This window comes from Oncorhynchus keta, chromosome 4, assembly GCF_023373465.1.
Source record: "Oncorhynchus keta strain PuntledgeMale-10-30-2019 chromosome 4, Oket_V2, whole genome shotgun sequence".
NCBI lineage: Eukaryota > Metazoa > Chordata > Actinopteri > Salmoniformes > Salmonidae > Oncorhynchus > Oncorhynchus keta.
In genome coordinates, this window is record NC_068424.1 from 55,100,465 (window position 1) to 55,112,793 (window position 12,329).

A 12,329-nucleotide genomic window follows, 5' to 3' on the forward strand; every position below is an offset into this window, starting at 1 on the left:
CTCCCTGCCAGTGCTGTGCCCCACACAGCAAAGAAGATGGAACAGAGAAGTTCGACAAGCGGTACCCAGCAAGGAAGGCCCAGGAAAACAGTGGACAACCCTTATTTGGGGACAGAATACAGCGTGCAGAAAAATCCTGGATACCGTATGAGAGTGAGAAAAGCGTTAATATATATTTTGGTATTGTGAAAAGTTATTTATGCTTCTTTCCCCACCAGCTTAAAAGATGTGTATGCTAGTCATACATTATCATACAGTATACATTTGATTAAGATGATTGGTTTACGAACAAATCTTTCAAAAACAAGTAAATTATAGGTAGTTGCTCGAATATTGATCAAGTAGCCTAGGCTATATAGCATAATTTATTGGCTGATAAAAAAAATCGCATTAACCTCTGTGATGAACAATTTGGATTTAGATTAATGGAAATGGTCAGTCCATTATGTTCATTTGATAATGGGAGCGCTGACAATACAAATTAATTGGAACATTTCATGCCCCCTTACCTGGCCTATTCATTTTTAAATTGATGTGCATTAGGGTTGTTTTCTTAGGCACACAACTCCTCCAGTTTTTAATGTCTTATAGTTTATCATGGGCGTGTGCGTCATATTGTGTAGTTAGAGTAAATGGACATTAGGATACAAAGAGAAAGCCGTGCTTTTAGAAGTCCCGCCATCCTCCGGTTGTAGTCGGGTACCAAATGCGCAGTCGCATGAATGGACGCTACGTTCCTTTTCCGGCTGCATCTGCACACTCCATCAGGAAGTGTGGTGCGATAAATCCTAAACTATTAATCCCTTATACCTGGAGGAAGGAGATAGATATTATTATGCATTTTGGATGGAATATACCATTTGTGTCGCCTTTCTAATCTACAAATCGTTCCAATCGGTGTTTTGCAATTCATGCAGGGTAAACACAATACCCTTAACTCCCTGCAAGTTTGGGTTTTTGTGCTGTAGCATTTAATCCTTCTCAAATCTAACCCTTGACTGCAATGGGATGCTGCGGTAGCACAGAGGTAAGCTAACGGTTTCCTCCACCCCCATGTTGCATCCATTTAATTGCACCTTAAACATCATGCATGCAACGGCGATTGCACTGCTTATATTGTTGCGACCGCTGGCATCCAATGACAATTCTCACCACCGTAGTCAGATTAGATAAACCTAGGCTATGTTCATCGGGGAAGAGTAGTGGTAATCCTATTATTGAAGCCGAAGAAATATTGAGCTATAACTTGCGACAATGGTTTTATAGTTTAGATCATTACCATCGACATCAAGCTACCGCTTGAAAGCAGCTTTGCATACCATAAATAGCTCGTGAGCACCGTTAGCTTTGTAAACAAACCTCTCGCAACGTGCGAGATTTGACGCAATTGAACAGCGCCTTGACAATGAAGAATAGTAGAATATCGTTAAATGTGATTGTTTAACGCAAAGTAATGTTTCACTACATTCGGCCAGTCTATCTACGAAAATAAGATGTCAATGAAATTGCGTGCCATTGTACATTTGTGTGAAATAACATGTGTAGCCTACAGTTTCACATTTGAATTGACAGACGCATATAGACTGCATCCTATTTGCGAATGTGGCACCGACGATGTGTTGGTATGTTGTTTTCCAGAGGACAAAGAGAGAATGGAAACCCTTGGAGGATCGAAGTTGCACGGATTTGCCGTGGTTCCTTTTATTTACTGTATTCTGTGTTGGAATGGTAAGTATATATATGCCTATTCATTTTACAATTGAAAACGATGTACAATGTAATACCATAAATGTATGTTAAACCACATTCGAATACTAAATACAAGGCTCACCTCAATGAAAGTCGTTCAACTCCTCCAATGACACACTTTTTAAAACGCCCAGCTGATTGATTGCCTGACTAGTGGCACCTGTTAGGTTACCACACCTACCACCTTCGCTCAGCCAATTGTCTCCAAGCATGCAGACAATTAACATCTCCTGAAGTTTAAACTTGAAGTGTGCTCAGACTTTTGAGAATGGTTGACATTGTGGCTAAAATGTATGAAACTAACAAACTGATCTGAATAGATATTCAACTCTCAGACCAGGAAATGAAAAAGTGAGAATCAAACATGCAACTGGAATTAGTAGATGGCTACTTGGCCATTGAGCAAGGAACTTAAAGAGCAAGGAACTTAAACCCTAGCTAGCTCCACGGACACTGGCACTGTACAGCAGCTGACCCCGTGCTCTTGAGAGAGAGAGAATAGCTGTTGTAACAGATTAAGTACTATTCAATTTCTGGGCTTTTAATCTGAATACTTAAAAACCACTTGTCATTAAACTTTCTATAAACGTTGCAGTCAGACAGTAAGGATGGTACATTGCATTTTATACCTGTCAACAATATATTGATACAAATCCATACCCCACTTTCACACAGGCACGTATTGCATTTGTAGCATTGGATGCTAATGCTTGGTAATGCTTCTCTCAGGGGAGTATCTGTGGGTTCACCATCGCCACGGGGGGTGCAGGCCGCCTGGTCTTTGGGTATGACAGCTACGGGAACACCTGCGGCCAACGCAATGAGCAGATCGAAGGGGTCCGGCTGAGTGGACTGGATCAGACGGACAAAAAGTGAGTCTTTCTCACCCACTTCACACACTTCTATCTTGAAGTGGCAGTCACATTTGCCAAAACCCAACCATATATTTACAAACACAAATGGTAGGGCGAATTATCCCTCATTGAGAAATATTAAGAAATAGCTTTGACCCGTTGCTCATTGGTTGAATAGAAATGTGAAATTGCAGTCATTTTAACCGTGATCTGGACGCTACTGGCATAAATAGAACCTTGAATAAATATGCAGAGGCCTCAGGAGTAGGACGTTCTGTCACGGTCAACTGTACTTGCTGTTTGCACCACCCTCTGGGAACACTGGTATTTCAGCCACTTCATTTGCATTGCATGCTGATTACTTTCCCCTCTTTGGATTGACTGTGTGCTTAATGATTGGCTAGGGGTACCATAGAATTAGGAATTAGAATACCTCCTGTGGTACAGACCTGTGGGTCATCAGCACAGGGTAATTCATTTCTTTTTGGTTTTGCCGGAGTGTCAGTCAAGAGATATTAATGGGTTTGAATTCGCTCTGCTTGACGTTTTTCCTCTTACCGTTTGGCCAGACTGCTGATGAAACAATGGAACATGTAATTTTTCATTGTTTAAAATAATGATGCTAGTTTCTTCCTATTGAACATAAAATTAGTCCATTGTGTTAATGTGTGTATAAATGGTATGCATTGCCCTGCTGCTAATGTTTACAGACACAAGATATAGCTAGTCAAAGGGAATGGGGAGAGGGAGAGAAAGTAGCTTGGTATCAGTCAGTGTCTATGTAAGTGAACGGAGGTAGACGTTACTTGAGAGGGTGCTGGCTCACATCAGCAGGACCCTGTCACCCAAATTGTTGTAAAGAAGACTCCGATGTCACTGGCTTGCAGTCTTTTTCTCTCTTTTTGTATTTCTCTTTCGCTCACTATTTATGTTTCTTTATTTTTCTTTCTCTGTAGGTTTCTCCCTTCTCTTTCTTTCCATACATCATTGTTTACTTTGTTTCTGCACTGTTGGGTGGTGCAGAGTGCAGACACTGCCTTGTCTCTCTGTCTGTTGGGTGGTGCAGAGTGCAGACACTGCCTTGTCTCTCTGTCTGTTGGGTGGTGCAGAGTGCAGACACTGCCTTGTCTCTCTGTCTGTTGGGTGGTGCAGACACTGCCTTGTCTCTCTGTCTGTTGGGTGGTGCAGACACTGCCTTGTCTCTCTGTCTGTTGGGTGGTGCAGAGTGCAGACACTGCCTTGTCTCTCTGTCTGTTGGGTGGTGCAGACACTGCCTTGTCTCTCTGTCTGTTGGGTGGTGCAGAGTGCAGACACTGCCTTGTCTCTCTGTCTGTTGGGTGGTGCAGACACTGCCTTGTCTCTCTCACTCTTCCTTTGAACAACCACAAACTGGCTGTGCTGCACATAACACCCACCCTTTTAATGTGTCTCCTGAATGGTGTCTTCAGTCCCATTTTAGAGAGAGTTATACCAACAATGAGTAAACTGATTTCACTTATAGTGTGCTGTTGATGCTTGTGGTAGGGTTGTGTTGTGTAAAGACACACCTGCAGGTAAGGCTATTTAAATTAATAGCTATAGGGATATTGGACCCTTGGTTGTACATGGCTATTGTGTTGATTGATCCCACAGTGACTAGCCTGCCCAGTCTGAAATTATCCCCAAGCCTCTAGTCCTGGGTAATAGTCTGACATGGGTGTCAAAGGTGTGGTTGTATGTTTATTGACAGGCACATGCAAATGTATAGATGGAGGTTTTATCGACAGAACTATTTTGAAATGAAATGGCTTCTGCCCTTGAGAACCTTTTTCAGGCTCACTGGTTAGCTTCCCCGGTCCATAATCATCACATTAGCTAGCAATTATATGCTTCATTAATGCACCTTGACGGCCCCTCCCAGGATTGGGCTATTGATGTGACTGATACACACACACACACACACACACACACACACACACACACACACACACACACACACACAGACTGGCGCTGTAGACTGAGACCACTGGATTAATGCTGGCCCCAGCGGCAGGGTGTGTGAGTGTGTAGAAGAGTTTGGTGGAGAGGGTGTGAGGCTTGACTGACAGGCCTCGGTGCGAACGCAACCACCTGATGCTGAACTCAATTGAGAAGGCAGCTGTCACGGGATTCAATTAAGGACTACACAGCTGTCAATCCTGTTTCTGTCTCCCTCTCTCTCTCTCTCTCTTATTCTTCACCTCACTTCCTTCTCTCTCTTGGTATGTCTTCTCTTCATGTCATTAGACCTATGGTGCTTTCAAGACTAATCATGACGTGTGTGACCTTCAGGCCGGAATGTCAGAAAGTCAGAGCTCTAGAAAAATGGAATTACAAGTTAGAATTTTTCCCTTTTGGAACTTGTTTTTTTCCGCGTTCTGAGTTGTCTTGAATGCACTGAAGTCGGATATCGGAGATTGCCCAGTTCCCAGTTGTTTTGAATGAGGAAATAACAATAACACAGCTGTGATCTTTCTTGGTGGTACTCAGACATTGTTCGAAAGTGTGTATTTTTGCAATTTTGTGGGCGAAAAAGTCTAGCATTGCTGGGGTGGCTAATGTAATCCTAGCAATGTAGGCCAAGTTGAGGTTATGTTCAATGCTGTTTTCAGTCCTGCCCTCAGAAACCTTTTAAGGTATAGGCTGGTGTCACACAATACAGTCAGAGACAACAAAGTCTGAGCTTAAGGGATAGCTGGTCAGGGTTTATTTGGCTAGTACAGTTAAGCAGCTCCTCATTCACAAGTCAGGGGCCAAATGTAAACAGTACAGAGCAGTAGACGTATTGTTCTGGCCATGGCAGCTGGTTGATCCAGGATCAGTCTATCCAAGTCTGATCCTAACCTCAGCTGTTAGGAAGAACTGACTTTAGAGAATGTCAAACTGCCCTCAAATATTCTGATAAATCCAGTGTGACTTGATTTTCATATCTATCTTCCTTTCAACAAGCGTGTGCAGTGCAAACCACTGTGCCAGCTTATGAATCACCGGAAATTCAAATCTTGTCCATATACTGCTTACAGGGTAAGGAAACAATGTTGTTTTGTAAAATGGGTGAACTATCCCTTTAACATTTTAGAGGTGGGGGTACTTCAAACTTTGTTGACCTAATAGCAGGAACGGCACCATCTAGTGGTCAGAACCTGGTTATGTCAGGATGTCGGATGGGACACAAAACAAACAACTTAAGTGACTAATTTCTCTGAACAGGAGAAAAAAACATCACCAAATTCACTGAGAATACAATACATAGTATGAAGAATCAGTACTCAGAGCTGCAGCTTCATACTACTTGTCAGACACATAATAATGTCTGGAACGGAGTGAATGGAATGGTATCAACCACATGGAAACCATGTGTTTGAGTCGGATACCGTTCCATGTATTCTATTCCAGCCATTACTATGAGCCCTTCCTCCCCAATTAAGGTGCCACAACCGCCTGTGTTGTCAGACATAGAGAACTGATGCTGGTTGTTAGGGAGGGATTGGTGTGAGGGGTCTGTGGGTGGCTTCTGACAATTTCTTTGGATTCTTAATCATTGTTAGTAGAAAACACTTTTGGTCCAAATTGGATGTTAGGCACTATATTTATTGAATGTTCTATGAATCCTATAAATTCATGTCAAATTTAGGTGCAATCCATTTCTGAGGTCAGATTATATTTCAACAAAATAATGTTGCAGGAATGCTAATCGGATCTGTTTCTAAATACAGAAACGAGTTCAGAACGACCCTCGTGGACCCTCGTGTGTGTGTGTGTGTGTGTGTGTGTGTGTGTGTGTGTGTGTGTGTGTGTGTGTGTGGGTGTGTGTGTGTGAGAGGGGGGGCGAGGGCGAGGTGCCCCCCTAGTGTATAAAAGCACCAGGCAGATGGACCACAGTGAAGGATTCTCTTATTGACATGTCCTTGTTCCTTCCACTCTCCGTTCCACTGCCAAGTCCCATGGACCAGTTCCAGGAGCAGCAGCCAAAGGCTCTCTATCTCGTGACATTCTATCATATCTCAGTGGATAAGGTATTGTTGAGGCAGTGGGTTTGCTTTGTCCCTAAAATGAACAGGACATTGAGGGAAGGTGTAGGCTTCTGGGTTTTCCCGGTCATTTTGCGACTTTGTTTTCTTCTCTCAGAATCACATGTTCCCACAATTTCACATCTCGTAAACTCATTCCTCATATTTGTGATGGTTAACAGATTTTATTCATAAACCGTTAAAACAAATAGCTGAAAATTCTCACATTCCTTGTTACCCATCCCTTATGTAGGTGTTATTGATAAAGAACAGATATTATGTTGTCTGATTTGTCTGCAGGTATGTGTTCTTCCTGGACCCATGTAACATTGACATAGTGCAGAGGAAGATCAAGTCCATGGCCCTGTGTGTGTCCATGTGTCCTGATGAAGAGCTGAAGACGTACCAGGACCTCAAGAGATTCGCCATGCACAATGGTGAGTGAGTAGGGCCCCTAGTGAAACAGAGTGGACACTGTCAGCCAGTGGTGATTTTAGCATGTCATTCTTGGTGGGGCAAAAAAATGATCACGTGTAATGCACTACCAGCAACTCCACTACACAACACTAAACAATACATTAAATGCACTATAACTGTGACAAACGGTGCCCACAAACTGTTAGGGCCTACATAAATCTGTCCCAACACCTTACCACTGCTACACCTGGCTATCAGCGGAGCCTTGTCCGGCAGCGAAACAGTTCATTCAGCTTCATTTACTGCCTTTTAAAAAAACATAGCTGATATGGCTGACTTGCTTAAACAAATGAGGTTTCTACTGACAATTTAGATGTACAAACTATGGCATAAGGGGATGACAAGCGTATAAGAGGCAATCTGTAATTTTGATTAAGACATTAATGAGCGAGCTAGGACGGACATAATCAGTATAAACATTATCCCAGAAACCCGAGACCCACTCCAATTTGCATATCGCCCAAATGCAATCTCTATTGCACTCCACACTGCCCTTTCCCACCTGGACAAAAGGAACAGCTATGTGAGAATGCTATTCATTGACTACAGCTCAGCGTTCAACACCATAGTGCCCTCAAAGCTCATCACTAAGCTAAGGATCCTGGGACTAAACACCTACCTCTGCAACTGGATCCTGGACTTCCTGATGGGCCGCAACACATCTACCACGCTGATCCTCAACACTGGAGCCCCCAGGCGTGCGTGCTCAGTCCCCTCCTGTACTCCCTGTTCACCCACAACTGCATGGCCAGGCACAACTCCAACACCATCGTTAAGTTTGCAGACGACACAACAGTGGTAGGCCTGATCACCGACAATGACGAAACAGCCTATAGGGTGGAGGTCAGAGACCTGGCCGGGTGGTGCCAGAATAACAACCTATCCCTCAACGTAACCAAGACTAAGGAGATGATTGTGGACTACAGGAAAAGGAGGACCGAGCACTCCCCCATTCTCATCGACGGGGCTGCAGTAGAGCAGGTTGAGAGCTTCAAATTCCTTGGTGTCCACATCACCAACAAACTAGAATGGTCCAAACACACCAAGACGGTCGGGAAGAGGGCACGACAAAGCCTATTCTCCCTCAGGAAACTAAAAAGATTTGGCATGGGTCAAATCTCCTCAAAAGGTTCTACAGCATCACTGGCTGGTACAGCAATTGCTCGGCCTCCGACCGCAAGGCACTACAGAGGGTAGTAGTACATCATCACTGGGGCTAAGTTGCCTGCCATCCAGGACCTCTATACCAGGCTGTGTCTGAGGAAGTCCCTAAAAATTGTCAGACTGTTCTCTACTACCGCATGGCAAGCGGTACCGGAGTGCCAAGTCTAGGACAAAAAGGCTTGCCGGGATGCTTGCCTTCTAGGCAGAGTTGCAAAGAAAAGTCATATCTGACTGGCCAATAAAAATAAAAGACATTAAGATGGGCAAAAGAACAGACATTGGACAGAGGAACTCTGCCTAGAAGGCCAGCATCCCGGAGTCACCTCTTCACTGTAGACGTTGAGACTGGTGTTTTGTGGGTACTATTTAATGAAGCTGCCATTTGAGGACTTGTGGGACATCTGTTTATCAAACTAGACATACTAATGCACTTGTCTTCTTTCTCAGCTGTGCACCGGGGCCTCTCACTCTTTCTATTCTGGTTAAAGCCAGTTTGCGCTGTTCTGTGACGGGAGTAGTACACAGCGTTGGACGAGATCTTCAGTTTCTTTGGCAATTTCTCGCATGGAATAGCCTTCATTTCTCAGAACAAGAGTAGACTGACGAATTTCAGAAGAATGGTCTTTGTTTCTGGCCATTTTGAACCTGTAATCGAACCCACAAATGCTGATGCTCCAGGTACTCAACTAGTCTAAAGAAACCCGTTTTATTGCTTATTTAATCAGGACAACAGTTTTCAGCTGTGCTAACATAATTGCCAACATGTTTTCTAATGATCAATTAGCCTTTTAAAATGATAAACTTGGATTAGCTAACACAACATGCCATTGGAATGCAGGAGTGATGGTTGCTGATAATGGGCCTCTGTACGCCTATGTAGATATTCCATTTAAAAATTCAGCCGTTTCAAGCTACAATAGTCATTTACAACATTAACCATGTCTACACTGTATTTCTGATGAATTTGATATTTTAATGGACAGACAATGTGCTTTTCTTTCAAAAACAAAGTTATTTTTAAGTGACTCCAAACTTTTGAACGTGTGTGTGTATATATATACATTTTTTTATTAAAAATGTGGGGCTCAGGCCCACCTGCCCTGAATGACAGGTCACCACTGCTGTCAGCTATTTGCTTTTCTGCCATCAAAGCACACAAAAGCATAACACTGACAGCATATTGAATCATTGACTGATTCTCTATTCCTCTCAGTAACTCTACTGATAATGCTGTGGACCCCAGCACATACAAAGTTATTGATTTGAAAATCTGTTTGACGATAGTGGTGATGTCGTGAATTATTTTGAAAGGAAGCGCTTGCATTTTATTCATCACAATCTCACATCATATCCATGAAGAAAAAAACCCAACTAATCACCACAAATATTTAGATGAGCGGCGTTAAAAATAAATAAATTGAAAGATTGTCCCGTTAGAAAAGAGTGCTATGAGGAGCAGTTGTTTCTCACCCCCCCATAAACAGAAGGCTACTAGGTCATCGTTCCAGCAGCCATCCATCACGTCATTGACAGTGAATCACTGCCATCCTTTGGAACGATAAAACCCTTTCTACAAACACTGACATGACCGTGATCCCGTGTGCCATCTTCCCTTAATACTGTCCTTTCATTCAGCACACACTCTGGCACAGCAGGCACCTTGGCACATGTGGAGAGCGAACTAGATGAACAAAGGCACCATTAAGGCCAATGCCACCCCTTGCTGTATGGGTACTGTTGTTTGTGCTATCCGAGCCCGTCCTTCAGCCAGGCTTGCGTGTCTCCTGTCAGCACTGTATATACTTATTGTGACACACGCACTCCATGTATGCCCCATGATAGACTGGGCTGGGGTTATGTAACTTTGCCTTCTCCAGAGGTCTTGTGTTCTGATTCTGAATTCCTGTGGCAGTGAGCGTAACACAGTGAAGAACAAGATTGTGTAACGTGCTCAGTTGCATGAAGGGGAAAGGATGAAATATGGATCAGCATATGTTGGTTTAGACAACATATTGAGCTATAACTGATCACTTCTGGGGAGACTGAATTTACATCAATCGTCCTTATGTTCCTAGGTATGTTTATGGTTTCACTTTCCTGTGTTCAATGTCTTTGTATTTCACTCAGGGTCAGAGCTGTGTTCATATGAACTAGCCGGTCACAAATACCCCAGCCTTCCAGAGAGGTTTGACAAATGTCCCAAACTTCCAGTTCCACCAAGGTAGGAAGGCCTAACATTAGGGCTGCATTTCAATAGGCTTAGATTGCTTGTTTTCATTCAGGACTTTCACTTCACCAGTCATATAGATTAGATATTACCTCAAGAAAGGGGGGGTACATATATATTTTTTTAAGTATTCAAACCGGTCATGTTTTAGAGAACCTCCCAGGTCATGTGACCCCTGACGTTTGACCTCTACTTCGTTCCATCCCACAGCAAATCTCTCCCGGTGTTCAACCGCTGCACACCGGTGGACATCTCCTGCTATGCCAAGTTTGCAGAGGCTGTGGTGACGTTTGTGAGCGACAACAGCGTGTTGCACAGGCTGATCGGTGGCGTGATTGCCAGCAAGGAGATCATCGTGGGCCTCTGTCTGCTGGCGCTAGGTGATGACCTCATCAGCATGTTTTTTATCAGCAGTATCTCGGGGATGCTGGATAGATATAAGCAATATGGCCAAATCTGCACCCATTGGGGAACAAGGTGGAACTACTACCATGCCTATCCAATTGTTTCAGATCTACATGAAGAGCCAGGGGAAGGGGCTAATGGGTTGTTTCTGGACAGGGCCTTAGTCTCTGAACTCAGTGGGAGGGATTGGTCTTGTGAGAGTGAATGACTAAATCTTTATTGTATTTCTGGGGCCCACTAGTCTCTGAGCCTTCCCTAATGTGAGCCAGTAAAGAATAGACCTGCATAGGGAACATCTGTCCTGCTCTAGTGCATTCTGCTGATTTCTCCATATCAGTATGTTGTGTCAGTACATAGGCAGTTACTGTAGGTCAGACATCAACGGCGGAGAAACACAGTGCTCAGTGAAAATACAGCAAAGTCATCACATCTTTGAGTCCCCCCTGAGACTGCACTCTTTGGAATGAGAGGAAGGAAGCTCTCAGGTAAAGGGCATGACATGGGAGCCATATGAACTTGTACATTTGGGAGTTAATGCTCAGAGTACATGTGGGTTAGAGTAAGACCAGGTTCTGCTGTGTCAAGGTGGGGAAGGAAAGGGTTTGAATATGGTTAGCTGATCCTCGATCTTCACTTGGTGAACTGGTTCTCTTGAGTTCTGATTCGTGGTCAGTTTTGGTTTTTGATTCCAAATGGTTGAGGTTAGGGTTGAGGCCCGAGGGCAGGGTAAGCTGATCCTAGATCTGTGTTGTGCTACAGTGCTCTCCATGATCCTAATGCTGATCATCCGCTACATCTCTGCTGTGCTGGTCTGGATCCTCACTGCCATGGTGGTCCTGGGCTCCCTGGGTGAGCTCATTTACCTGTCTCCTAGCCTTACTTCCTGTGTAGTGTTTTGATCAATCAAAATAACAACTGAAAACCGTGCCATAGTTTTGCACCTAACAGTCATTCTACGATCATCTTTGGGACAGTCCTCTTTGCATTTAGCAGTGTGCAGGTGTTCAATCTATCATAGAAAGTGCCTCCGTTTTTCTGTAGCGGGCACAAGCATTCTGTGGTGGCTGTACATAGACCACCGGTTAACTGCCAACAAGAACTTATCTAAAGAGACTGCAGAGACTACGGAGACGAAAGATGCTAAGGAGGAAGCAGAGATGACAAGGGACAATGCCCAGGCGTTTCTGGTGTATGCCATCGCTGCCACCGTATTCACAGTGAGTACAGTTAGTGTTTGTGTTTGGAATGAAAGGGAGACTGGGCAACCAAGCCTTGTAAATTGTGGCTGGAGTGTGTGTGACATTTCAGATTGAATGCCTGGCGCTGCTTTGAAATCTCAAACTCGTGACTCCTGGCACCTCCCTACTTTTTTACTCCCCCCTCCTTTCTCTCTTTAACCTTCCTCTCACTCTCTCCCACTCCTGT

At 43.9% G+C, this 12,329-nt stretch overlaps 2 protein-coding genes across 7 annotated transcripts in view; one reads left to right on the top strand and one right to left on the bottom strand.

Annotated features, from left to right (window-relative positions):
* LOC118378590 (phospholipid-transporting ATPase ABCA1-like) overlaps window positions 1-1,849 on the bottom strand; it is a 51,702-nt gene extending 49,853 nt beyond the window's left edge. The window contains exon 1 of the mRNA XM_052510495.1: window positions 1,832-1,849. The gene's annotated coding sequence lies outside the window, so the exon portion shown is untranslated. The remainder of the gene's footprint in view (window positions 1-1,831) is intronic.
* Window positions 1-12,329, top strand: part of LOC118378600 (choline transporter-like protein 1) — a 22,419-nt gene continuing 10,090 nt past the window's right edge. Inside the window, exons 1-8 of one of the 6 annotated variants that reach the window (XM_035765586.2) lie at window positions 1-153; window positions 1,639-1,728; window positions 2,479-2,621; window positions 6,932-7,068; window positions 10,400-10,493; window positions 10,710-10,879; window positions 11,664-11,753; window positions 11,946-12,121. In XM_035765586.2, coding sequence (XP_035621479.1) covers window positions 37-153; window positions 1,639-1,728; window positions 2,479-2,621; window positions 6,932-7,068; window positions 10,400-10,493; window positions 10,710-10,879; window positions 11,664-11,753; window positions 11,946-12,121 — 1,017 coding nt within the window. In that variant the 5' untranslated portion in view covers window positions 1-36. Of the gene's footprint in view, window positions 154-705; window positions 1,028-1,638; window positions 1,729-1,967; window positions 2,101-2,173; window positions 2,361-2,424; window positions 2,622-6,931; window positions 7,069-10,399; window positions 10,494-10,709; window positions 10,880-11,663; window positions 11,754-11,945; window positions 12,122-12,329 lie in introns of those variants that run through there. The other 5 variants (XM_035765593.2, XM_035765608.2, XM_035765604.2 and 2 more) reach the window with 5 other exon arrangements.